This window comes from Diceros bicornis, chromosome 4, assembly GCF_020826845.1.
Source record: "Diceros bicornis minor isolate mBicDic1 chromosome 4, mDicBic1.mat.cur, whole genome shotgun sequence".
NCBI classification, from domain to species: domain Eukaryota; kingdom Metazoa; phylum Chordata; class Mammalia; order Perissodactyla; family Rhinocerotidae; genus Diceros; species Diceros bicornis.
In genome coordinates, this window is record NC_080743.1 from 22,758,038 (window position 1) to 22,785,979 (window position 27,942).

General features: G+C 39.3%; 1 protein-coding gene across 1 annotated transcript; it reads left to right on the plus strand.

Annotated features, from left to right (window-relative positions):
• Positions 1-567: 567 nt before the first annotated feature.
• LOC131402243 (calcium-activated chloride channel regulator 4-like) lies at positions 568-27,733 on the plus strand. Its single transcript, XM_058537116.1, has 15 exons — positions 568-726; positions 4,955-5,095; positions 5,239-5,386; positions 8,766-8,874; positions 10,653-10,830; positions 11,165-11,383; positions 13,980-14,207; positions 17,670-17,847; positions 19,692-19,798; positions 21,961-22,176; positions 22,784-23,051; positions 24,910-25,080; positions 26,033-26,266; positions 26,932-27,213; positions 27,352-27,733. Exons 1-15 carry the CDS (start codon positions 568-570, stop codon positions 27,477-27,479), a joined length of 2,766 nt encoding a protein of 921 aa, XP_058393099.1. The 3' UTR covers positions 27,480-27,733.
• The last annotated feature ends 209 nt before the right edge of the window (positions 27,734-27,942 follow it).

A 27,942-nucleotide genomic window follows, 5' to 3' on the forward strand; every position in this document is an offset into this window, starting at 1 on the left:
TCTTCTTTAATTTATCAAAGTATTTAAAATTTTTAATTTATGTTTCAAAGCCATCTTACCTCATTTGGTGTTATTTATATTTAATAATCTTACATCCTCTTCCATTATTTATACCCTTGGCAAAGAATCTAAATAACAGTTAAATTGCTTTGTAAAACTGAAGAACAACATTAACATTACTGTTTCTATTCATTTCATTATGAAATTTATTAATTTTCACATTACGCTCTGCAGAAAATAAAAGAATATGTCTATATTTAGGAAATTAGCTGAAATTAGAAGGTATAGAAAAAACTTCCCAAGTAATAATGTGCAATGTATTTTATAAAAAGATCTAATCTCTTCTATGTTTCAGATCACTTTTACAGCAACATACAATAAAACAATTGTGTAAACTGAAGTCAAATATTTTCCCATATATGTAACATTGACCTTTATACACTCAACGTCCCACAGCAGTCAACAATGATAATGTTTAGGAGTATATATATATATATGGAGAGAAAGGTGGTGAAAGAAAGCCTCTTGAAGAAACCGACATTGGGGCCAGGACAACTCAGAGGAACGATGGGGTTATTCAGAAGTTTTCTCTTCCTCTTAGGCCTATCCCTGCTGCAGGAGTCCAATGCTTCCCTGGTTCAGCTGAATAACAATGGCTATGAAGGAGTTATCATTGCTATAGACCCTGCTGTGCCAGAAGATGAAAAAATAATTGAACAGATAAAGGTAAGGAAGAAATGGGATTTCTCTGTATAAATTGTGGAGTAGAAAAAAAACTTACTAGTTAATAATTATTATGGAAACTTCTGAATGCTCCAGGAAGTTTAAAAGCAGCATGATGCAGTGAAGACAATGCGGGAATGGCAGTGGGGATTGAAGGTTCTAAATGGGGTTCTACCCTGTGTCGCCATAAGGTCAAAGAGAAGGCACAGGTTTCCCTGATCCTAAGTCTCTTCATCAGTAAATGAGCAGTTGGACTCATCCATTCTTTAAGCAGTTATTTATTGAATGTTTATAGCATGTCAGGGGGAGACAACAGTGAATAAAAAAGCCCCTGCCCTCATGCAGTGTACATTCTTTTCAGATGGTATAGATAATAAAAACATGTAAATCTATATCAGATCAGATGGTAGTAGTTGCTACGGAGTAAAATAAATCAGCAAAGGGGGATAGGTAATGTTGGTGGGCCTGGAGTAGGGGGAGAATGTGGGTTACTGTTTAATGTCAGGTAGTCAGGAAGGGCCTCGCTGTTGATGTGACATCTGAGCAGAGACCTGAGATGAGTGAGGGAAGAGTCCAATGAAAACCTGGGGGAGGGAACGGCAGGCACAACGGGATGGAGGTCAGGGCATGCTGGACGTGACCAAGGAAATAAGTGTGAATGAGCAGAAGGAAGGCTGGGGAGAGCTGAAGTTGGAGAGGTAGCAGGGCCCAGACCACCAGAAAGACTTTTTGAGCTTTTACTCTGAGTGCGATGGGAATCCATGAAAGGACTCTGAACATAGGAGGGGTGTGCTCTCTTGTGCATATTCTGGGATCACTCTGACTGCAGTGTTGAGGAAACTCTGTAGAGGGTTTCCACTTGTCACTCATCCTGTATAAGCTCTGTTGCAGCAGAGAGAGGCAGAGAGACACTGGGTAGGAAGCTGTTGCAGGTGAGAAGTGACCGTGACTAGGAACAGGGCTGCTGTGGTAGAGATCATTCAAGTGGGTGATTCTGAACATATTCGGAGGGTATCATAGACTAACTTGATGATAGTTTAGATGTGTGTCGGGTGTAGGTGTGAGGAGGGAAAGATAGAAGTCACAGAAGATTCCAAGTGTTTTAGAAGGATGGAATTATCGTCAATTAAGAGGAAGACTGTAAGTGGAGAAAATTTGGCAGTTGGGAGATCAGGAGTTAGTTTTGGACATTTTGAATTTGAGGTGCTTATTAGCTATCCATGTAGATGGACAGAGGAATCTGAATTCAGGGGAATAATCTGGGGGAGATAAAAATTTGGGATTCATCAGTGTGTAGAAGAGATTTAAAGCCATGAGAATAAATGAGTTCACTAGCAAGTGCAGGTGGAGAAGAGAGAGTCTCCAGGACTGAACCAAGGACTCTGACTTCTAAAGTTTCTTCCAACTATAACATTCCACGTAATAAAGAGATTGGTGTCACAGCCATGTAAATTAGTTCCCCCATCCCTGACATTTACTGATTCCTTACAATTCCTCCAATTATAATTCCTCCACTACTGTGTCCTTACACTCACTGTTTTAGCCTTCTGCATGGGTGTTGTTATCCACCAGAAGCTGATGGGCATGACCTGAGTGGTGAGCAGGCGATTCTGTGGCTGCCATTTATCATTCATTCTGTATAAACTCTTGTAGCTAGTGGTGTTCACTTATTGATACTTTTTGAATTCCAGGGGAAGGTAAAGAATCCTTTACTCAAGGACACAGGCTTGAAGAGCAGTTAATATAGCTGATTCTGACTGATGGCTTCTTAGTGTCCAGGGACAGCTTATTAGTTTCAAAATTTTCTGAACCTCTGAAATCAGTATTTGGAAGAATTATCTGTAGAGGCAGAAATATTGTTAATATGGTCCTCTGCTGAACACTATAAGTAAAAATTCAACTGTTAAGACATGCCTAGGGCCGGTCCCATGGCTTAGCGGTTAAGTGCGCGCTCTCCGCTGCTGGCGGCCCAGGTTCGGATCCCAGGCACGCACAGACACACCGCTTCTCCAGCCATGCTGAGGCCGCGACCCACATACAGCAACTAGAAGGATGTGAAACTATGATGTACAACTATCTACTGGGGCTTTGCGGGAAAAAAAATAATAAATAAAATTAAAAAAAAAAAAAAGACATGCCTAGATTACACAATGATTCTTGACAGTCTCCCAGCCCTCTACAAAGTCATTGCATTTATATTATTAAGCCATCATGTGAAACATTGTCATCCATATTATACAGAAGAGAAAAATGGATTTTAGAGAAGTTAAGTGATTTTTCCAACGTCACATTTAGTAGCACAATCAAAGCTGAGAGCCAGCGCCAGGGTTTTGAAGATTGACAGACCTGGGTTTGCGTTCCGCCTTGTATAAATGATTGAAATCACTCGTTTTTCTAACTATTACGGTCTACTATCTGACCGTAATAAGTTTATGCTGAATTAACGATTAATTTATGACCTGAGACGTCACTTGTCAACTTTCCTTACTCCTTTTATTTATGTGTTTTTTTGGTTTCAAAGTACTTATTTTTGGAAACATTGATGTCTTAATCTTCTTTGATCCAACTAGGATATTATAGGAATTCTGAGAAGGAATTTAGAAGGAATGTTACAGGAATTCTGCTTAGAAAACCTCTGAGAAGCATTATTAGCCACCCTAGTATATCCCAGGGGATCACAGTCATGTGATATAGGGTCTGTGAAATCCCTCCATGACCTGAGAACATTCCACTACCCAAGGGAGTTGCAGAGAGCTACAGAAACAACAAAGAAAATGGAATCCCTTGGAGTTGTACAAAGCACAGCCCACACAACGGCATGCAGCAACACTACTTTTCCAATCAGTACCACAATTCAAACACCATATACACTTTTATATCACAGCCACAGAGAGAGCCATCACTTCAAGCAGAGGGTAACTGGTTGAGATCTTAATATCCCAAAACAAAAAAAAACAGGAGAGGCATCCTTAGGAAACAGAGAATTCTTTCCCTAAGAGACATTCTTTCATCTGCTTTAGGCCAGTGATGAAGTAACCTCCTATCTACGTGAGGAGATCTCTGAAGCCCTTTTTCTGATTCCTAGCCAGTCTGCTGGGCCTTCAGTTCTCTGTACTCTGGCTTCTGATTGATCCCATGGCTCTGAACCCAGTTTACTGATCTCCTCAGCACATTAGAGTCAGTACACTGGACTGTCTTCAAGAAAATATGGTAGAGCCTCGGAATTCCTGAAGTACAGTTCTGTTGTGGGCTTATGGTAGGTCAGGAAGCACCATGGAGGACAGGAGCCTGCCAAGAAGAAAACGTCACTGTTGACTGGGATGCTGGCAGAAAGATGAAGAGGTTGACACCATCATCCAGCACCCAGGATCCCTCAATTATTCAGTGGGTTTGATCATGTAGAATAAGACACTTTCACCCATCTATTTCCCCCAGTAGATAGTAAGCTCTAGGCAGGGACTATTTCTCTTATTAATCATTGCATCTCAGGGTTCAGGATACTGAAAAATATAAGGTGATATTATTTTCAGCTTGTTGGCAGAGCAATAAGCAGCAATAAGCTCTGCCTATGATCAAAAAGCTCTGCCTCTCCTATGAATTTTTCCGTCACCCTACCCCACAGGATCCCAACCCAGCTGCCTCTCCTCAGGGGGTGGGATTATAATGAAAATCCTCTCCTATGCCCCATCCCTACAGACTGTTCTCAGCTTGCATCAGCTATGGCTGTTCTCTACTAGGACTTATAAACGTAATGATATCAACCAGTTTTATGACTGCCTATGTGTAGAGTACTTGAAAACTCATTTCATGCTTATGCCGACCTTAAGGATAGGTTGTAATAGTCCATTTAAGAGATGAGGGAACTGAGTTTCAGGGCGTTAAATAAATTGGCCAAGCTCTCTTACCCAGAAAGTGCTGATGCCAGTATTGGAACAAAGTAGATGACACTAAAGTCTATGCCTTTATCATTTTATACAGTTTCTCTTAACGCCAAACACAAGCATTTGCCTTTTGATGAAGGATCGTTGAAGACTCAACCTTTAATGTGGAGGATGAAGCTATAATTTTGGACCGACAGGTGGCTGAGTTGGAATTGTGAGGCAGAGCCCCTGCTCTTTAGTCAGTCGCCTTTTCTATCTACTCTTAAGTTGGGAAATGCCTGTGATGAACCCCTGTCATTTAGTCCACTGTCACGTGGCCATCCTCACATATATTTTTCCTTTAATAATAGGACATGGTGACTACAGCATCTACTTACCTCTTTGAAGCCACAGAAAAAAGATTCTTTTTCAAAAATGTATCAATATTAATTCCTGAGAATTGGAAGGAAAACTCTGAATACAAGAGGCCAAAACATGAAAGCTATGAACACGTAAGAGTTAAAAACCTTCTCTTCAAAATTATGTTTCCTGCTGCCTCTCGGTTTGGCAGCAGACTGATCATTTCAGAATTTTTCTGACTAAATGGCATCATTTCTGTTTCTGACATCTTAAAAATCTTTTTAAACATTCTCAGGCTGATGTTTTAGTTGCACCACCTACCCTCCCAGGTAGAGATGACCCATACACCAAGCAGTTCACAGCCTGTGAAGAAAAAGGAGAATATATTCATTTCACCCCCGACTTTGTACTTGGAAAAAAACAAAATGAATATGGACCATCAGGTAGGAATTTTGGCTAAAACACATATTTTGCAATGCTTCGAACAAGCACCTTTGTATCCAGGTTAATGTACAAGCCTTGGAGCCAGAGTCTCTAGGTTCAAATCCTGACTCCCCTACTTATCAGCTGTGTGTGACCTTGGACAAGTGACCTAGCCTCTCTGTCCTTATTTCCTGTAAAATGGTGAATAGAGGAGTTCCTGCCTTATAGGATTGCTGTGAACATTAAATTAGGTAATCCACATAACTGCAGTCCGTACATGTCTACAGAAACGTCAATAAAGGGCAGCAATATTAAATGATTTCTTTCGGCGTACTTTTTAGATTTTAATTTTCCAGTTCTCCACAGCTGGATATTAATCAATCATATGCTGCCCCAATGGAAGGCAGATGCCTGGAAAGCTGGAAAGCCAAGATGCCAGCTCCTGGCCAAGAGAAAACACTCATTGGCTGTTAGTTGCTGATATTATTATTTAATCTATTATTCAATAAATTATTATTATTCGGTTGAACCAGATGAACATGTCCTTAAGTGATCATTTTCATGTATAAAATGACAGTTTCATCTAGTCCCATCTATAAGTTAAGATCACTGGTTCAAACGAACTAAAGTATATTATTTTTCATATAAAATGCAAATCATTGTTAAAGGAGGGCCCAATTCACGTGTCAGTAGTCAATGAAAACTTCCTGAATCTGCATACTCCAGATTCTCCCTCTTCCACTGCCCTTTCAATGGGCATACATTAACTCTCTTGTCTCTGTCAAACACTCAGCTAGCCCTGGTCCTCATCATTACCTGGACCTGTTCTCCCCCAAATCTTGAAAGCTCCATCATCTCATCCTATCCCAAACTCACCTCTCCCCAATACTTTAGCCTGACTATGTTTGTTCTCCTTGGCATCTCTAATCCCTTGCACCCTTCTAGCTATACTTTCTTTCCTACCTGGCATGTCCAGAAAGTCAGTCTGCTCAATTACAAGTATCAATAGCTCAACTCCCTCACCACTCTTATCCTTATGTTTCCTTCAACTTGCCAAGTCCTCTGTACTGAGTTTCCAGACACTTTCCTTTCTCTCCTGTTAATACGTTCCAAGAAAACATATGTGAAAGAAACTACAAAACTAATTGGTATCAATACAAAAACACGTTTTCCAAGCTCAGGGAAGCATTCAAAGCTATTCAACAATATTTCTGCTTGACTTTTCTCAGCCTCCTTTCTCATTCTCCATAGTAGCTGTTCTAAAACTTCTACCATTTTTCTCAAGATCTCTAGTCACTTTTTCAATCCCATCAATCAACAGATGCCTTGATTGAGAAAATAAAGGCCCTGACCTTCTTCTTCTCTACTTCCAAACTCACATCCACCTTCATGTCTTCCCACCTCCACCTGTCTTAGAAGAGGAGGATTTGCTCCAGTTTTTAAAGCCAACGTCCCCACTTGAGCTCTTGTTCTTTTCCCATACCCCCGACCTCAACCCAGTCCCATAACTGCCAGTTTCCCCCTTCCCTCTTAAACAGGTGTTTCTGCCATAACGTGACCCACATGTTTGTGAAAAAACTCACATTCTGCAAAACAATACCCTAAAAACAACAAGGCTTTTTGGAAAAATAGTATTAAGAAGAGACTCCCCAAGTCTATGCAATTTGTAATAAAAATGATAACAACAACAATAACAGGTACCTGGGAAGATCATTTGGACCACCTGGACAGCAGCCCAGTGTGGCTGGATGCTGCCATCATAGCAGATATTAAAAGTACACACACACACATACACACACAGAGGAAATGCTTTTAGAAATGAGAATAGGACTGGTGGGAACTGAGACAGTGATATAGATGGAAATGGAATTCTAAGTCAGAGGACCTGCTTTTTTAAAAAATAAAAATTGTAGAGATATAAGGTCTATATCGTAATGATTTGATGTACACATACCTAGTGAAATGATTACTAAAGTCAAGCTAATTACCATACCACCTCTTCATATAGCTACCTTTGTGTGTATGTGTGTGTGTGTGTGTGTGTATGTGTGTGTGTGGTATGCTGTGGCGGTGGCCCACACACAAAATAGAGGAAGCTTGGCAACAGATGTTAGCTCAGGGCGAATCTTCCTCAGCAAAAAATAAATAAATAAAAAGGGAGCCACAGATGCAGGCAGTTTTAAATTTTCTTAAAATTCTCGAAATTATATTGCAGTAGCTAATATGAGGGGTTTTCCTTCTTACAGAAGGTGATAATTCCACGCTCACTAATCTAGCTCCATTTACCTAAGAAACCTTAAACCAGTGTTCTGAAAGTTTAACGTGCAGAGGAATGACTTAGGGATCTTGTTAATATGCAGATTCTGATTCAGTAGGTCTAGAATAGGTCCCAGATTCTGCATATCTCGTTAGCTCCCAGGTGATGCAGATGCCTCTGGTCCGAGGAACATATTTTGAGTAACAGGGATTTCAATAAGCAACACAACTTTTGCATAATGCTGACATTTTCCCCCTATTTTCAGATCTCGTGAGTTAATCTGAGTTAGAGAAACACACATTGCAGCAGAATAGACTACATTTCCAACTTCTCCTTCTCCATTACTATTTCCTCTGAAATTTTTACTAATATTGCTAAAACAAAAATTCCACTTGTTTCTTCCTTGTCCTTTTCAAGCTTGGATTTACCTTTTGTCTTCCATTCACTCTAAAATTCTTAGGAAAACAATTTTTTATTCTGACTCCATCTCTCTAAGTTTATCCTAGTCAAAGACTATATCTTACTCATCTTTATATTTCCTAGTACCCACTATAGTGCTGAATATATATGATTAATAGTAATTCTTTTCTTATAATTAATGCTTATATGTGCTAAGTATTATAAATTAATCACTTCATTTAGTCACCCCAACAAGATTATATATGGTCTATCACAGTGTTTTCCTATTTTTTTTTTATTATCAACCTCCTAAGGAGCATTTATAGACATTTTTTAACTAATCACACCCGCATGAAATTTCAATACCGCAGATATATTGTATATCGGTTTATGTTGTTGGTAGGAGTGAATGTTGGAGAGGAAAAACCACTGTAATATCTAAGACTTTTTGCCCCCCAGGAACCAAAACCCCAAAGTCCAGTGTATTCAGCCCATAGCATATATATTTAATAAATGTTTTGTTGATTTAACATGTGGAATAAAAAGATAATATACTATAAAATATAACATAATATAATGCAATGTAATGTAATATACTTTTTTATAAACAAAAATATAAATGTTGGCAGTTATCTAACAACTAAAAATAAATATTTTTTGGTTGAAAAAAGTTTCCTAAAATATTTGAGGGACAAATTTTGTCACTTGAATTACGATCATGTATTTGGAATATTTTCCCACAGGTAGATTGTTTGTCCACGAGTGGGCCCATCTCCGCTGGGGAGTGTTTGACGAGTACAATGAAGATGAGCCTTACTACAGTGCTAAGTCAAAAAAAATTGAAGCAACAAGGCATGACCATTTAAACTTTCTTAAATTACTTCAGGCTGTAACTTCTTATTTTTCTTAGTTTGATTTCTTTCAAAAGCCAGTCATTCATTTTTGTCCCAATGCACATAACAGACACTATATCACTAAACAGTGCTTTTCTCGTTTTTTTAAAAAATGTACCTTAAAGTAGGTGGCTGTCCATTTAAAATACACATAACTTTAAGAGCATTTGGTGGCCAATTTGACATATTTTTTTTTGTGAGGAAGATCAGCCCTGAGCTAACATCCACGCCAATCCTCCTCTTTTTGCTGAGGAAGACTGGCCCTGAGCTAACATCCATGCCGATCTTCCTCCACTTTATATGGGATGCCACCACAGCATGGCCTGACGAGCAGTGCGTCGGTGGGCGCCTGGGATCCGAACCCGGGCCACCAGCAGTGAAGTGTGCACGCTTAACTGCTACACCACAGGGCCGGCCCCCAATTTGACATATTTTTATACCCCTCTACCATAGATGCCAGAACTCATTCACACTGAAGTTCTTCTCTGTAGAAAAGGATTTACTAGATGAGAGGAGATCAAAGTGATTTATACTACACCAGAATGAAAAGAAACAATGGTTAGAAGTAGTGGCAAGTGTGGGCTGAGTAAGAACTCAGCCAGCTTCAAAGAGCCAAACAGGAATTTCTTGAGTTTATAAAGTTCATTTTAAAATACCAATCTAACGTCACAATTAATAATAGACAATCCTCTTGGTTCTGAGATCGAGAGAGCAGAATGTTTGGGGGGAATTGATCTAAAATTGGGTGCCACCAGCTTAATCAATCTTAGATGCCCTGCTGGGGCTGAGGACTTATCAAAAATGTACAAACTGAAAAATAAACGATTTCAGTCAAGGCCCTTCCTCGGCCACATTGAACCAAGTTTGAGGATACATATTTTAAAGAGTGTTACGTTGATTACATCTGTACATCATATTCCTCTAAATGTCTAGTCTCTGCTGCAGAATATTCTTCATGATTGTTACAGATAATATCATTATGTTCATTGAGTTGCATATGTATATGTAGGAGATTCCCTAAATGACTGAATGAAATCTAGTCATCGCTTCTTGAATTTGAACTGGAAACACATTGTAAAGATGGGATATATTCACATCCAGCATATTTGTTCTAATCACTGCCACCTGTGGCCAATTCCATGCAAAAAAACATATGTCTAAAATGCCCCCACCATTTGTTGCTCTACTCTCCTAGGTAGTACCTCAGTCTTTCCTTCAAACCAAGTTTCACTTTGGATAAAAATGCTCCTTGAATAATCAAAACACGTGTAGCTATGCCACATCTCATTCTTTTGGGGATATCCTTTTGAACAAAAATCTACAGAGAACCTTAAGCTAAGTTGGTACCAAGAGCAACTGGTTTCACAGTTGCCTTGTGCAGCTGTCTGTAGAGCATTTACCATCACAAGGCCACCAGGAGAGATGTTTGGAAAAGGGGAGCCTCTAACCGTTAGTGTAAGCAGGACAGCAGGAGCTTTAATCCCAGCAGAGAACTCAGCCATTGCGTATACTGGAGACCCCACTTAAAATTTCCCTCGCAATTTCTCAAAAAACAGATAACTGCTCTCGTAGGAACCCTTAAATTTTGCTGTCAAAATAGGATGTGTGGTACATAAATAAGAATAAAAATCTTGATATGAAGGTCATTATTAAAAACCTTAATACAAAGACACTTAAGATTTTTTAAAAATTTCAACTGTTAGGTTGCCTCAAAGACTAACTGTCACATATTTGCAGGTGTTCCACAGGTATTACTGGTATAAATAGGGTTCATAAGTGTCAAGGAAACAGCTGTGTAACCAGAGCATGCAGAACTGATTCTAAGACAAAACTGTATGAAAAAGAGTGTCAATTCTTCCCTGATAAAGATCAAACTGAAAAAGCATCCATAATGTTTATGCAAGGGATTGATTCTGTAAGTATATCAATCATTACTTCAGACTGTATATTTATAATCAAAGGACACATTATCATGTTTATAAAATACCTGTGCAGGTGACCTGAGAGATTAGATGTATTAATATAGAGTTCTTTGAACATTGAATGGCACATGGTATGCATTCAACTAGTGTTACCTGTTATTACTATTATTGAAAATCCACATTACTATTATATGACTCCTCAGTGAGTCAATTTCATTCCATAAACAACATATTTTGGGAATAGATTTTTAATTTTTTTCAGATTTGTAGTTGAGTTTTTAAAGTCATTATGTATAAAAAAATTTTTTCATTTTATTAACCTTTTAGGTTGTTGAATTCTGTAATGAAAAAAACCATAACCGAGAAGCCCCAAGCCTACAAAACAAAATGTGCAATTCCAGAAGCATATGGGAGGTCATTAGCAACTCTGAGGATTTTAAAAGCACAACATCTATGGTGGCACCACCGCCTCCACCTGTCTTCTCATTGCTGAAGATCAGTCAAAGAATTGCATGTTTAGTTCTTGATACGTCTGGAAGCATGGGGGTAAGTTTGTGAGCCCATTTCTCTTGGATGTAGGGACAGGGAGGTGATTGAGCTTAAGAACACTGAACGCTACCTGCACCTGGGTTATTCTAAATTGTATGATGGCGGAAGTACCATCACTTCATGTGATCACGACTTGAAGAGGGGCAGTGAATATTGTAATCAAAGAACGATAGCAATAGAGTTAAAAAGACCTAACCCAAGAGTCTCTGTTTTTCCAGGAAATGGAAGCTTTATTAAGGAGGACTTTTAGGTCCTTCAGTAAAGCTTTAGTTAGAAGATCAGAGCTAGAGATTGAAATATAAAAATGTTTTCTAGGTACTGGCCTGGTGGCTTAGCGCTTAAGTTCATGTGCTCTGCTTTGGCCCCCCGGGGTTCGTAGGCTCCGATTCCAGGCCTGGACCGACGCACCACCCATCAAGCCATGCTGTGGCAGCATCTCATATCAAGCAGAGGAAGATGGGCTTGGATGTCAGCCCAGGGCCAATCTTCCTCAGCAAAAAGAGGAGGATTGGCAATGGATGTTAGCTCAGGGCTAATCTTCCTCAAAAAAAAAAAAGTTTTCTAACCTTGCCCTCGTTGTCTACTGGAAATAATTGAGAGACACGAAGAAAGCATGGATTAGGGGCTTCTGAACTCCACTTCTAGTTAAGGGACAAGATCAACCAGGAGAATTCTTAATATGGTTTTATCTTATTTTCAACATCTATATAAATGACCTCTTTATGCTCAAAGACACAGACAAAAAGCATCTCCATGATGAAGATATGGCCAGATTCAGCCATTCTTTCCTTCTACTATCATTCACTGAATGGTAGGCATTGTGCTAGGTTCTAGGAATAGAAGCCCATATCCTTGAAGGGGTCATAGTTCAATAGAAAAAATTTTCTCTCCCTTCCTCATCACCTGGCTAACTCACATATATTCTTCAAAATTTGGTAGAGGCACCCATTTCCTCCAGGAGGAGATGGGCTAGGCCTCTAGGTTGACTTAAAGGCTCTTCTACTGGTCTCTGACAATGTTCTGTGCAAACTTCTATCACTATAAATTATATTGAAATTACACACTTCTCTCCCACTGGACTGGAGCTCCACTAGGACTTGGAAGCATGTTCTCTAGGAACCATGTCTCTAGGACTTGGAAACAGTGTCTTATTCATCTTCGCATCCCTTTTGCCTAGAACACGGTTTATCACATATAGGCACTCAATAAATAACTGTTGAAATGAAAGGACTACAAAAAAGCAGATATAATGTGGATAAGGTACTCAAAGAATGCCACATTTGAGGCAGAACAGAGCATGCTGAAGTTAGGAACCATGTCTCCAACAAATGGGAGGTTAAGCTGCTACTGAAAAGGGCAGAAGATGGTAGAGCTGATGAAATAATCCACAGTAGCACAGAGTTTCAGAAACAGCATCTGAGTGCCAGACACCAGCACATAGAAGTGTTCTAGGAAGTGTCACTGAAGAGAGACAACATTCCTGATTGGGAGAAGATGAGCAGCCTCCCCTAGACAAGGTGCAGGTAGAGCCAAGTATAAAGGTAAAATAAAGTAGTAAAGAGAGCCCTCAAAGATGGGGATGTGGGAGGAGCTTCTCACTGTGATTTGGTTCTAGGGAGTTCAGAGGGAAATTTGGGCATGTGTTGGGGGATCAGCTAGTGTTGAGGGACTGGAAAAGACAAATGTATGAAGATGCTCAGATCGTGAGCATTCACCTAGGAAACAGAGATGTGAGTCTTAATGAGTTATCAAAGAACTAATTCCAATTAATCCATTGGTGGGGAAGTGGTGGGGAGAGGTAGGAGCAGAAAAGGAAATGGGGGAGGAAGGGACTTGGCCTCTCAGAATTTAGCTGCAGTTTGAGTAAGCTTTGTCTTTTGGGTAGTCTAGTCCCCAGTGGATGAGCAGATTTCAGTATCTAGTTGGAGTCCCTGGTAATCTGGTTAGGTATGGTAGGATCTGGGGCATGGTTTCATCTCAACACAACCAACAGATGATCCCAAGAGTAATCACGCAGACCCTCACATGTGAGTCATCACCCTCCAATTCCAACCCACCACCTACCCTACCCTCCTCCTCTAATTTGGGTGGTTAGCCATCAACAATCAGCAATAGTTAATAGCCTGTATTCTGGGGCTGGCCCAGTGATGTATTGGTTAATTTCCTGCACTCCACTTCAGCGGCCTGAGGTTCACAGGTTTGGATCCCAGGTGCAGACCTACGCACTGCTTATCAAGCCATGCTGTGGCAGGCATCCCACATATAAAGTGGAGGAAGATGGGCACGGATGTTAGCCCAGGGCCAATCTTCCTCAGCAAAAAGAGGAGGATTGGCAACAGATGTTAGCTCAGGGCTAATCTTCCTCACCAAAAAAAAAGAACCTGTATTCTTGACAATACCTTATGTGTTCCATAATACACATAACTCTATTTTTCAATTTTTATCAATTAAAAAAAGTAATTGCTTTCTTTAATAACGCCAATTACTATTGATAGAAAATTCTTAGCAAATTCTATTCATTCATTTTATGTGATCTGCCATTATTTTCCAGTTGAAAACCACTTGGGTTTTTTTCTTGTCCTTTTTTACTCAGGGTTATAATCGCCTAAATCGAATGAATCAAGCAGCAAAACATTTCCTGCTTCAGACCATTGAAAACGGATCCTGGGTGGGGATGGTGCACTTTCATAGTAAAGCCGAGGTTAAAAGTAATTTAATCCAAATACTAAGCAGCAACGAAAGAAACAAGCTCCTGGAGAGTTTACCTACAGCAGCTTCTGGAGGAACTTCCATCTGCAGCGGAATTAGATCAGCATTTCAGGTGAAAATCAGAATGCAAATATAATTGTTATTTTTTATTATTAGGACATTTGTATGTTAAATGCTGCTGCACATACTTGCTCCCTATTTTTCACGTAACTAATCCTAAGAAGCACGGGACTAAGCCCACAGAAAAAAATTCACTCAATAATTTTTTAATGGATCAGTAAATCAACAAATAAACTAAGTGAATAAATGATTATTAAAATGCCACTAGAGTACAAGCCCAATGAGGTGAGGGACTTTGTCTGTCTTGATACCATACAATACTCAGTGCTCAAAAAGTGATAAATAAATAAGTGTGCTTGGACAGCAAAAGTCATGAGATTTTAATGCAATGAAGCAAGCTATCCAGTATGACTCCGCTTTGGGCCAATCCTGATTTCAGTTTCTGTGTCATTCAGTTAGAGAAAACTGATGTCTGTCTACTAAAGCAGATGTGGTAGGGTTGGGGTAGTCAGAGTTGGGGTAAGAAGACTAGTCAGAACATGAGTCTGACATCAGAGCACTGGCTCTGCTACTTATTAGCTATGGGATCTTAGACAAAGTTTCAGTTTCTTTGGACTCTCAGGGCCTTATTTCTAAAATATAGAAAACAAGAATGCCCACCTTCTAGGACTATTATGAGGATTAAATGAAATGATATATTTACATACTCAGAACCATATCTATTATATTATATAGTAAATATATAATTCACCATAACTATTATTATGAATCTTCTTTTTATCCAAATGATCATCTTGAGATCATAATTAATGTCATTTATGTCATTTTCCTGCTAAGGAATCCTCACTGTCCCCTCAGGGTCTATAAAATCGAATCTGAATTCTTCAGTCTGATGTTGTTCGAGTCTCTCACCCCTCAATAAAATTGACCTCACCTCTCTTGCCAGCTTTTTTCTCAGTTCTCCCATCCTGACACTCTATGCACCAACCAACTTACTGCACACATTGCTCTCCAAGACCACAGTGTACTAGCAGCCTCCGTACTTTGTCCACGCGTTACTCTGCCTACAATGTTTCCTTCTTTCCATCTTTGCATGTTAAAGTTCTACGAAGTCTCAAAACTCCTTGCTCCTTGGTGTAGCTTTTCCTGCTACTCTTACCCCTCTTGAATCCCCCTCTTTTATGAATAGCATGGGATTTCACTGTAGCTTTCTAATCTGAAGTCCTGGGTTCAAACTCCAATGATCACTTATGAGCTTTGTGACCCTAAGGATGATTCTTCACCTCTCTAGTCTTTAATTACCTCATCAGTAAAATGGGCCAATGAAAGCTAGCACATAGGACTGATCATGATTTAATTTATTCAACATATGTTTATTGTAGGGAGTAGGGGGAAAACATATAATGTAATTTAATTTATTCAACATATATTTATGTGCTAAGCAAAGCTTCTCTGCCCTTGTGCTGTATACTATTTCAGTGGGGAACAGATCACGCATCCATCCATCCATCCATCCATCAATCAATAAATTTAAAACAACAATAATTGAAGATTGTGGAGATAGTGTTGTGAAGGAACCAAACAGAAGGATGTCATAGAGTAACTGGGAAAAGAGGGGCACTGCCTATTTTAGGTAGAGAGGCCACTGGGACTCTCTCTGAAGGGTGACATTTAAGCTAAGATTTGAAGGATGACAAGGGGCCAGTGGTTCAGGCAGAAAGGAAAGTGCAAAGTCCCTTGGGAAAGAGGTGGAAAAGAACTGGATTATTCTAAGAAATGCTAGGGGCTAGTGACACTGGAGTTTGGCAAATGAGCGGGTATCAAATGTGGTTGGCAGGTAAACATGGCTAGTTTTTTCAAAGTTTCAAAAAATATGATAAGAGGTTTGTATTTTATTTTAAGCACAACAGAAAGCTACTGAAGAGTTTTAAGCATCAGAGACTGATAATCAATTTACGATTTAGGAGGATGACTCTGGTTGCCGCATATAAAATATATTGTAGGAAGTAGAGTGGCAGCAGGTTGTGATCCAGGGATGGGTTGGGAGTTTGGACTTGGCTTAAATTACACAGTGTGTAAAACACACTTAACACCGAGCAAGTATTCAGTAAATGGTAGCAGTGTAATATTGCTTTGTTTCTCTTGAACTATAGAATAGGTAACCTGCGTCTTTGTCACTCATCTCTATGTCTCCCCAGTTTCTCACCCAATTCTCAGTAGATATTTTTAAATTTAATTCGATTCTTTCCATGAATGCAGCAACCATGTAGTTCCTGCTGAATCTCCAGCAGCCAGGTAAGTGACTAACACATTGTAAGTAGTCAGTGAAGAAACTAATACAAGGAAGGGAGAGGTGAAGCAGACAGAACACTACTTCATCTTTAAATCCTCATTTTGCATTCAGATGTGTAGAGGGAATGTGACGGGGATGCTGTATAAATGACGTAAATGTATAAAAGCATTTCATATTTTTCAATATGATTTTAATGCATGTCAGAGCATATTTCACATACATTACAATATGCATAATAGTCGTTCTTTGCCTCAAAACATTGAAAAATTGAAATGAGGCTAGTCATTTTCTTCCCTGACACCTGCTTTATTAGGAATTTCTTCATTCCAAATCCTCTTCTGCAAATCTACACACACCTCCACTCCAAGTCCATGAAAGCCACTGATAATCTGTCATTTGTTTCCTCTTGGCTTGGACTCAGTTTCTCAAAATGGTGTACCAAGAAGCCACTACCAATTAAATCTGTCAGGGAAGATGAAATAGAGTAGCTATCGTGGGGCAAATTCTCTTTATCCTCTCTTACTGGTGCCTAGATCCAGAACTCTGAGTTTCCAACAGTCTGGTTTTATAGGAAATGGATTCAAACCACAAATAAAACTCAATCTCACTAAATATAATTCATGTATTCTCTGAACACTACCAATATTCTTCAGTTTGTGCTTGTTACCAATAGAGGTTTAATAAGTTATATAACAAGATTCCTAACCTTGTCCTGCTTAAAACTTTCTATATCTTTTATTTATAAATATACTGAGGGTTTCCTGATTTGGAATCAGTTAAGTTATTTTTAATACTGAGCTGGATTCTTAATGCATCTAGCTATATATGCCACAAACTATACACAAAAGGCTTGTCAGAAAGCAGTCTGGTCAAAGAGCAGAAATATTTAATGCCACATTCTACAATTATATTTTCTGTGTCTTGTTGACATGAGCTCCCCAGAATGAGATGTCACTGTCATTTAACTCAGCTGGGGTTTTCCACAGCCCTGCTCTTATATAACTTCATTTGAGCAAACATGCCTTACAGCAGATGACAGAAAATAAAAAGTCACACTTACATTCCCCCAGGGCTGGCTTATTTCAGATTCTATTATTTTAAAACAGAAGCTATCTCTTCCTTTCTGCACACTTTTGTTTGTTTTCTCAGTGCATTTTTTCTAATCTCCCATAAGTCTTTGATCTAGGAACACTTATAGTTACACTCTGATTATATTTGCAGGTAATTAGAGAAATATCCTCCGAAATAGATGGATCTGAAATTGTGCTGCTGACCGATGGGGAGGATAACACTGCAGGGAGCTGTGTTGAGGAAGTGAAACAAAGTGGGGCCATCATTCATTTCATTGCTCTGGGACCATCTGCTGATGCAGCAGTCACAGAGATGAGCACCATAACAGGTAAAATATGACCTATATATTCTAGTCCTTTGATAGCAAGGCGTAGGTGTAGGGCTGACAATCAGCAACTTCTCTCAAGCTCTTGCTCTGCAGGTGCTGTGCCAAGAGCTTGGGACCAGAGTTCAACCAGACCTGATCTCTGTTCTCAAGGTGCTCACAGTCCAGCTGGCTGCAGAGACAAATAAAACTACTAATCAGATAGCATAATCAGATAACATTCCGGGCCGCCCCGTAGTTTATCGGTTAAGTGCGCGCACTCCGCTGCTGGCGGCCCGGGTTTGGATGCCGGGCGCGCACCGACGCACCGCTTCTCCGGCCATGCTGAGGCCGCGTCCCACATACGGCAACTGGAAGGATGTGCCACTATGACATACAACTGTCTACTGGGGCTTTGGGGGAAAAAAGGAGGAAGATTGGCAATAGATGTTAGCGCAGAGCCGGTCTTCCTCAGCAAAAAGAGGAGGATTAGCATGGATGTTAGCTCAGGGCTGACCTTCCTCACAAAAAAAAAAAAAAAAAAAAGATAACATTCCTCCACAACTAAAGGAATATATAGGAAGAAAGTATCAGGTGAGCAGAGGAAGCTATTAATTCTCCCAGGGTTGTACTTTCAGGGAAAGTACAACCTTTCAGGGAAAGAAAGCTTGAGAGACAAGGCGACTTCTGAGCTGGGCCTTGAACAAGTGTTGAGTTTCTCTGGAAGGAGAAGGGGTGAGAGAAGATGATCAGGTCATGAGCCAAAAGATCATGTTGGGATGACAATGCAAGACACATGAAGAGATAGTGGGAAATCCGGGAGATCAGAGCACAGGCTACTAGGTGGGGGAGATAAGATTAACTGAAGCTCAGGCTAAATAAATCTAAATAACAACAAAGTTTCTAGATTAACTACATGTGATTGAAAAAGGACTAAATGTTTTCAGTGCCTTCTTTTTTTTTTTTTTTTTAAGATTTTATTTATTTATTTTTTCCCCCCAAAGCCCCAGTAGATAGTTGTATGTCATAGCTGCACATCCTTCTAGTTGCTGTATGCGGGACTTGGCCTCAGGATGGACGGAGAAGTGGTGCCTCGGTGCGCGCCCGGGATCCGAACCCGGGCCACCAGCATCGGAGCGCGTGCACTTAACCACCAAGCCACGGGGCCGGCCCTTCAGTGCCTTCTTAAACATGGTAGAAAATACATAATTTATAACATTATAAATATCACTTATTGTATTGAGTTGACTTCTAACGTTACCAAATACATACTTGCTTTTTAATGCTTAGTTGTACAAACTACTTCAGTTTCAAAGTACTTTCATGCCCAGTGTAAAATTCATTTCTATCCCAACTATCTCCCTCCAGAGTAGTGCTTTTTTGAACTTGTCTCTCTCACTTACTGTTTTTCTATCTCCTCATTGCCAGCTATGGTCAGGATAACTCAATATAGCAGCTCCTTAACCTTTCCGTTTTTCTGATTCTGATCTACTCTGGCTGGAAAATCTAAAAGCCAACATTGTTAGAACTATATCTTAAGTAAAAGTGATTAATTCCCCTAAAGGGCTGTGTGAAGTCTGTGAGCTTTAATCACGGAATTGTAACATCTTCTTTCGTATTCTATGATTATTTGATGCATTTCAACCAGCTATGATTTCTATAAGTGAGGTATAAAGGTCGCTTACACTTTCTGGTTATGAGACTTTGAAGTTAACATTTCAGAGTTAATCTTTACACCTATCTGATTTTGATCTGTTTTAATAATCCATGCTGAAACTGATTTTGTTGATCCTGTTACCTTACCAATCACTAAAATGTGATAAGAACTTATTTTCTAAAAAGCAACAGTCAATGTATTTACATTTTAGGAGGAAGCCATTTTTTTGCTTCAGATGAAGCCCAGAACAATGGCCTCATTGACGCTTTCGCAGCCCTTGTGTCAGGAAACGCAGATCTCTCCCAGCAGTCTCTTCAGGTCAGAGTTCACACTCCTTAAGTATTTGTGTTTGCATTTAGCCATAACCAAGAAAAATAATTTGGTTGTTATAAGTTTTGAGTTCTATATTTTTCTCAAAGTAAATGTTTATTTAAAGTCAAAATGCAGTCTGAAATACGAATTATTCTTTAGACATGACCAAAGTAAGTCGTGAAATAGCAAACATCTTTTTCTTTTTCTTTTCCCATAAATGTCAACACAGCCTATTTACTTCAAAGTACTTTTACAAAATTCTGTTTCTATCCATACCCATTCCCACCAAGGCTAGATCACGTCACTTTATGCCAAAACTTTCTTCCTCCATCTTCCAGTTCATCAAGTCACTGCCTACATTACAACTTGCCAGGATCACCTAAACAAACCTTTTTGCATCTACTCCCCAATAATAAAGAGCACAGAAGTTATAGAATGCAGGGTTAGGATAATACACGCAGATTGGTTATGAGACCTGGTCTGTAGCTTTACCCTACAAGCAGATTAAATATTGGTCTGAGATCTAGCTTGGCAGTGTATGGAGAATAAACCAAAGGAGAATAAAGCCCGTTTCTGAGGGTTTCAATTGGATTGACTGAGAGAATGGTGATGGTGCTATCTAAAATAGACAAGCAAAGTGGAGAACTGATTTTGAGGATATTATTTTGTGTTCTCTTTTCACTTTAGTAATTGTTAGTGGATAATGAGACATTAAAATGGAATATTCCAAAGGAATTTAAAATATAAGAGCAGAACATGGGAGATCAGCTAGAAAGGAGACATTTGCATGCAGGAGGTGCTCAAAGTTTTGAGAATGAACTTTTTAAATGATATGGAAGGAGCAGGAAGAAAGTTTTCTTCCCCTCACTTGAAATGCCTTGTAGGTTCTTAAATAGAGAAGTAACAAAAAGAAAGCAAATTTTTGAAAGATTAATCTGGATTCGTGTACATGATGGGTTGCTAGGTCTTGGGAGAGAATAGTGACCAGTTAGAGGTCTGTTACAATAATCTGAGTAGATGGGAACTTGGATTTGGATGGTGGCAGCTGGAATACAGAGGAAAGGCTGAATCCCACCCTTTACTCAATTATTTTCCCCTAGTACTACTATGTAGCCAAAGCCTGCTAACTTTGTTAGACTTTCCTGATGAGGAGTCTGAAAATGTCACTCATATTCAGGTTTAAGTCAATAATGATAATTTGTCCACTCAAAGACATGTTCACTTAACCTAGGACAGAGATTTTTGTCATTGCAGTGATGTTGCAATGGCAGAATCACTCTCTTCTATCAGCACTGGTGTGAAGGCAGTTTTGTTTTAGGACTAGGTTGGAGTAGAAGTGGGATTTCCCATCACTCCTGAAATGACACCTCTGTAGGAAGCACCTTCCAGGTCACTGGATAAAGTTGGCTCTCCTTGACTGAGAGTGACTAGCCACAAAGACTTGAAAAACTTTCTTTGAAGCTCCTCTCAGAGAAAGGTCCTATGTTTTACTTCCTCTCTTCTCAGGATTCCAACCTTCATGGACATCAGTTTGCCCTCTTTCCACTCTTGTTGGACATGTTTACTGTCCGCTGCTACTCACTCTATGATGTGTGAGGAATTATTTCAAGATTTCTCATCAGGAAAATATTCATGAGTGCTTGTCTCATTATTCGCTAGTCCTGGTTTTCTCTCTTGAGGCCCTCCCCCCATTACTGTGTTTCTACTCAAATACTCTAGCCACTACCAATAAGTATTTTCTTTTACGTCATCAGGAAAATGGATAAACTGAGGGTAACACACACACACACACACACACACACACACACACACACACCTTACAGCTAGTTCTTCTCTGAGGTTGTAGCTCCCTTTAATGGTAAAGCCTGGGGTGGGTGTTCACAAGACAACTGGGAAAAAATAGTGTGGCCATATCTCCCACTGTAAAACTCATTCTCCTGCTTTAATGCTTTTATTGTACCCTATCCTTTCCTCAGACCCTATATTTCTACACCTTCTGACTGACAACTCTCACATCCCAATCAGCTTTCAGAGAGATCACAAGCCTAAGGTGGTATTCCCTACACAAGCTTGTTCTCAGGCCAGAAATTAAGAACAATATTTAAAAAGTAAAAAGAATAAAAGTATTCTCTTCTCTAGTCACTAATTTTTAAAATATATTTAAACAGCTTGAAAGTACAGGGTTAACACTCAACAATAACCTCTGGATGAATGGCACTGTAATAATTGATAGCACCGTGGGAAAGGACACATTCTTTCTCGTCACGTGGAACAAACAGTCTCCCATTATTTCTCTCTGGGACCCCAGTGGAACACCTGTGGAAAGTTTCACAGTGGATACAGGTTCCAAAATGGCCTATCTCAGTATTCCAGGAACTGCAAAGGTAAGCAATCAGCTTTTAGATCTCCTCACAAATGGGTTTTATAGCTGAAAATACATTGTTTAATGTCATAAATATGGGTTCCAATATTTGTATCATCTTCAAAATTAAGATAAAATAGAATGAACTTTCTATGCCTGTATGGTCCTGAGAATTATGATGGCAGGGAAAAGGAGGCTAGGACTTATGCATTAGGAGGCAAGAAGAGAAGGGAAAAAATTAGATAGGCTAAGAATAACTTTGAGGAGGCAGTGCAGGGAGAGTCTGTGCAACTTGGTATGTAGATAGATAGTTATAGACTCATTCCTTATTAGCACTACCAGATCACAGAATCTGTGGGCTTGGAGGTCAAAGAAAAGCTCTAGACCAAGGCAAACTTTCCAAACTTATTTTTCCCAGCTGAGATTTCACAAGTTTGGACACTATGCACATCAATAGTCAGGATGCCCTGACCAAACTGCCTCAGCTCTCGTCCTTTTACCATCAAGAACCTCAAAACCTTGTTTATTCTGCAACATCCTTATTATAGCATTGGATAATGGAAACACAACAAACAGCTGGGTCTTGGATACCTACTATATTTCTAATATTTACTGTATTGAATTTTTAGGTGGGTGTTTGGACTTACAGTCTTCAAGCCAAAGAAAACTCAGAAATATTAACTTTAACAGTAAATTCTCGGGCAGCAAATTCTTCTGTGCCTCCAATCACAGTGAATGCTAAAGTGAATAAAGACACAAACAGCTTCCCCAGCCCAATGATTGTTTATGCAGAAATTCTACAAGGGTTTGTACCCGTTCTTGGAGCCAATGTGACTGCTTCCATTGAATCAACTGGTGGAAAAACAGAAGTTTTGCAACTTTTGGATAACGGTGCAGGTAATTCACAGGATTTTATGAATAAGCCTATATTTTCATAACTCAGGCTATGTTACGGGTCCCTGTGGCAGAGTGGGGCAGTAGGACAGTCACCAGAAGAATTGATGCAGATTCTGGATGAACAGCAGGACCAGCAGCAAATTGTATGCAAGTAAAACCTACCAAGTGCTTAGTAAGTGTCTTGCACATGGTAAGCATTCAATACATGTTATTTACTGTCATTATTCTTTGTCAACTAGACAACCAATGTCTGTCACCAGACAGGAAGGCCTCATTCAGGAGGTTGAGGACAGCATCAAGAATTCTGAACAAGTCTTTCCTAGGGGGACATCGTCAAGCAAGTTGGCCAGAAAGGGTGAAGGACAAGCAGCCATTTGGGGTTAAGTGGTAGAACTCGGGGCCCTGGCAGGGAAGAGGGGACAGGCAAGAGTACTTCCCAACAGCTGGAACAAAGTGCACATACAGTCCTGGGAACTGAGGCCCAAGGGCAGGCAGAACTGCCACGAGAGAGGAGGTGACATCGCTGGTGCATTAGATACCAGGTCTGACTGGCAGGAAACTAGATACAGTGTTGGCCATACTCTGTCTCCTGGTCTGTATGGGTGAGTGGTGCTTTTTCCAGACCCTGGATTCTTCCAGAACTGAGCCTTCTTTTGATAACCGAGTGACCAGATTTTCTATTAGTATCTTTTGCAATATAATTAATTCAGTCAATTTATAATCCTATCCTCAGTAGATCTGGCCCTGTGAAAAATTTAGAAGGTAAAATTGTTCTTTGGCCTACCGCAGTGCCTTCATTTGGTATGCCAATATTTTTGTCACCTATCCCCTTCATCTTCCCCATTCTGAACCCCTTCCATACTACATTAAAACTTACCTACAGCTTGCTTCTTTCCTCAAGGTCTTAGCAGATGACTACTTAGCTAATTTGGAATGCCTTTACCTAAGAAGGTATTGGTGATTAACAAGGACTTGGAGCAGGGGTTCTCAAACTTTAGCATGCAAAGGAATTGTCTGGAGGGCTTGTTATAAAACAGAATGCTGGGCTCTCCCCTAGGAGGTCTGAGAAATTTGCACTCCTAGTATGATTCAGAGAGATGCAGATGCTGCTGGTCCAAAGACTTCGTTTTAAGAACCTCTGTCTTAGAGGGTCAAACCCCCTGAGAAATGTGTTTGCAATTTAATGAATAACTTCAGTACCACTGATATCAAGAAATATAATTATAATATGGTATTCATGAGTTCCCCAATGTTTATTCTAATAGTAGATGTAGTTTCCCACTGTCACACCAGTGAGTTAATGAATCATAGAGCAAGAGATGAGGATTAAAAAAAAAGACTGGTTGAAGATAAGTCAAAGTAAGTAATCTTTAGGTGACTATAGTGAAAATTAAATCTTATGCAAAGATACTTTTTTTTTAGTGGGAATCTTTTGACTTGAACAGAAAGATGACAAATTATGTGTTTAGATAAAGTAAGAGCTGCAAGCACACAATTTGACTAAGAAATGGTAAGAAAAGTACTATAATAATCTGTATATAAGGTGAAGGTGTTCATTATACATACATAGATATCCGTGTGTGTGTGTGTGTGTAATATTATACATATATATTACAAAATAATATATATTATACCTATACGTAATATATTCTATATGTATATAAAATAACTCAAGGATATCAATTCAACAAGATACTGGTTGGCAGAGCATGATGCAAATATTCCCCAAGGGGTCAATCCCAAAATATGGAGCCCAATTGAGGGGTTATGCTTACAAAGGCCATATGTTGGCTTTGAAAACGCATAAATTTCTCTTATGCTTTACAATAATCATTTATTCCCTCATTTCTACAACAAGGTGCTGATTCTTTCAAGAATGATGGGGTCTACTCCAGATATTTTACAGCTTATTCAGATAATGGCAGATACAGCTTAAAAGTACGGGCTCACGGAGGAACAAATGCTGCCACCCGGAGCTTAAGGCGTCCACCCAACAGAGCCGCATATATACCAGGCTGGGTAGTGAACGGTGAGTAACTCATGGTGTCTGAAATCTAGTGCTGGCTTGACCACTTGGGAGTTGATATGATTAAGGCTTCAAACATTTTACAACTCAAAGGATAGCTTTTCCCATTTCTGTATTGAAGTTCTCAGCCATACTGGGGTTTGCCTCCAAATTAACCTGAGCGTTGGTACAGTGTCTGGCATGTAGTAAGCACTCAATAAATGTCAGCCATTACTATGTTAGTTTGGAACACCTCACCTATATCGAATAATATACCAAATCTTTAGCTCAGGATGAAGGAAACAGGCTAATATGTTATGTACCTAAGTACAAGCCAATGGCAGAATTTATCCTTCAGATTACATATGCTGTAAAAGATAGGCAAATGAGTAAACATTTATTTTGAATGTTTTTATTACGTGAAAAAAACAATGTGTAGAGTAAGGTGATGATAAGGATTAAGAATGCATTCTTTGTTAACTTTCCCTTGTCTTGCCCCTTGTCTCGTGACTTTCAGGGGCCTTCTGTTGGCAACTGGAATGTAACCCAAAGTATTGCTCCTTAGCACTTGCAGCAGGGAGAGAGGGAGGGACCTGGCACAAGTGGTTGGAAGGGAACCAGTAGTAATTTTGCCAGGTTTGTTCCCAGCCTGAAGATAATTTGGGAAATAAAGCAATTCCTTTTTTTTCAAAAAGGCATATATTGAATTCTATAACATTATTCCCATTCAGTGCAGCCTTATTTCCAAAGCAATTCATTATCTGACTCTATCCTACAATATCCTGGTCAGGACACAAAGGAAAGAATTCTCCCACTAATTGAATGCTTATGACTTTGTCACCAAACTTAGTACAATGTGACTGTGTATATGGGAAAAAAAAGGAGGGAAAGATGTGGGATGGGGAATTCAATTCATTGAGTTCTGAAAATACTGGCAGAGATATCCCCATTAAATACCGGGAAATTTCTAATGCAGGGGAAATTGAAGGGAATCCACCAAGACCTGAAATTGATGAGGATACTCAGACAACCTTGGAGAATTTCAGCAGAATAGCCTCTGGAGGTGCATTTGTGGTTTCAAATGTTTCAACTCTTCCCTTGCCTGACCTGTACCCACCAAGTCAAATCACAGACCTTGAGGCCACATCTGATGGGGATGAGATCAGTCTAACATGGACAGCACCAGGAGATGATTATGATGTTGGAAAAGGTAAGGAAGAGGTGGCAAGCGGTGTTGATTAAGTGAAAAGTGCTCACTGCAAAAGCAAGAGTGTAAGATGGGTGGGGGAACAGTTTTTAATTGACAGCTCAGGAAAGGATTAATTTTATAATCTGACAGTTCTGAATCAAACATGACACATTTTAACTAGCTCCACTTTTCATAAAGAGAAGCAGCATTTGGCAGAGTTTAAAAAGCAAAATTCAGTTTTTATTGAAAAATTAGTGAGGCTTTGGATATGACTAGAGGCTTTGCATATTGAAACAACATTTTGGGGAGAATGAATAAAAAGGACTTTAACGGGGCCGGCCCAGTGGCGTAGCAGTTAAGTTCATGCGCCCTGCTTCGGAGGCCCGGGATTCGCAGGTTCGGATCCTGGGTGCGGACCTACAAACCGCTCATCAAGCCATGCTGAAGTGGCGTCCCACAAAGTGCAACTAGAAGGATGTACAACTATGACATACAACTATCTATTGGGTCTTTCCAGAGAAAAAAGGAAAAAAGGAGAAAGATTGGCAACAGATGTTAGCTCAGGACCAATCTTCCTCAAAAAAAAATTAAAATAAAATAAAATAAATTAAAAAATATATATTTAAAAAAAAGAATTTATTATGGTATGCTCTAGTTTCTAAACTACATATAACTTTTTTTCTTAGTTCAACAATATATCATAAGAACAAGTGGAAGTATCCTGGATCTAAGAGATAATTTTGATGATGCTCTGCAAGTAAACACTACTGATCTGTTACCAAAGGAGGCCAATTCCCAGGAAACCTTTGCATTTAAACCAGGAAATACCTCAGAAGAAAATGCAACCCACATATTCATTGCCATTCAAAGTGTGGATAAAAGCAATTTGACATCAAAAGTATCCAACATTGCACAAGTAGCTTTGTTTACTCCTCAAGCAGATCCTAGTCCTGATGAAACTACTCCTAGTCCTGATGAAACTACTCCTAGTCCTGATGAAACTAGTCCTAGTCCTGATGAAACTAGTCCTAGTCCTGATGAAACTACTCCTAGTCCTGATGAAACTAGTCCTAGTCCTGATGAAACTAATCCTAGTCCTACTGAAGCTAATCCAAGTCCCACGCCTGAAGAAAATCATACTAGTTCTGCAGTTCACATTTCTTCATTTGTATTGCTAGTGGTTGGGTCTGCGGCAATTGTTAGTATTATTTCAAGTACCGCCATCTTATCTTGAACAAGAAAAGCAATTTAAGCAGACCTAGAATGAGGTTTTTAAGAATAACAACAAAAGTGAAAGATACTTCTGAATTTTTAAATTCATCCTGTGTGATCATGAACTCATAAAAATAATTTAGAAATGCTAGAAATGATACTTTGATTAAATATAAACATCCAGGGTGTTTGAAAAATTGTAAGTCGATATTAAAATTTAATAATTTTATTTACACATTATTTTGTTTGTAATAAAAAGTGATAAATAAAGATCCGTTTTAATATTGACACCTATTTGTACTATTTGATACACTAGCTTTCTAGAATGATAATTCAAATTTCATCAAGAAGTTAAAATTGTCTATTTGAGTAATAAAAATATAAGCGTAACAAAGCAAATAATATCTCAGAAAAAATGAATTTGGTCTTGGTACTTTTAAGCATAGATTGATGTTGCTGTATTCACCAAAAGTTGCCAACTATAT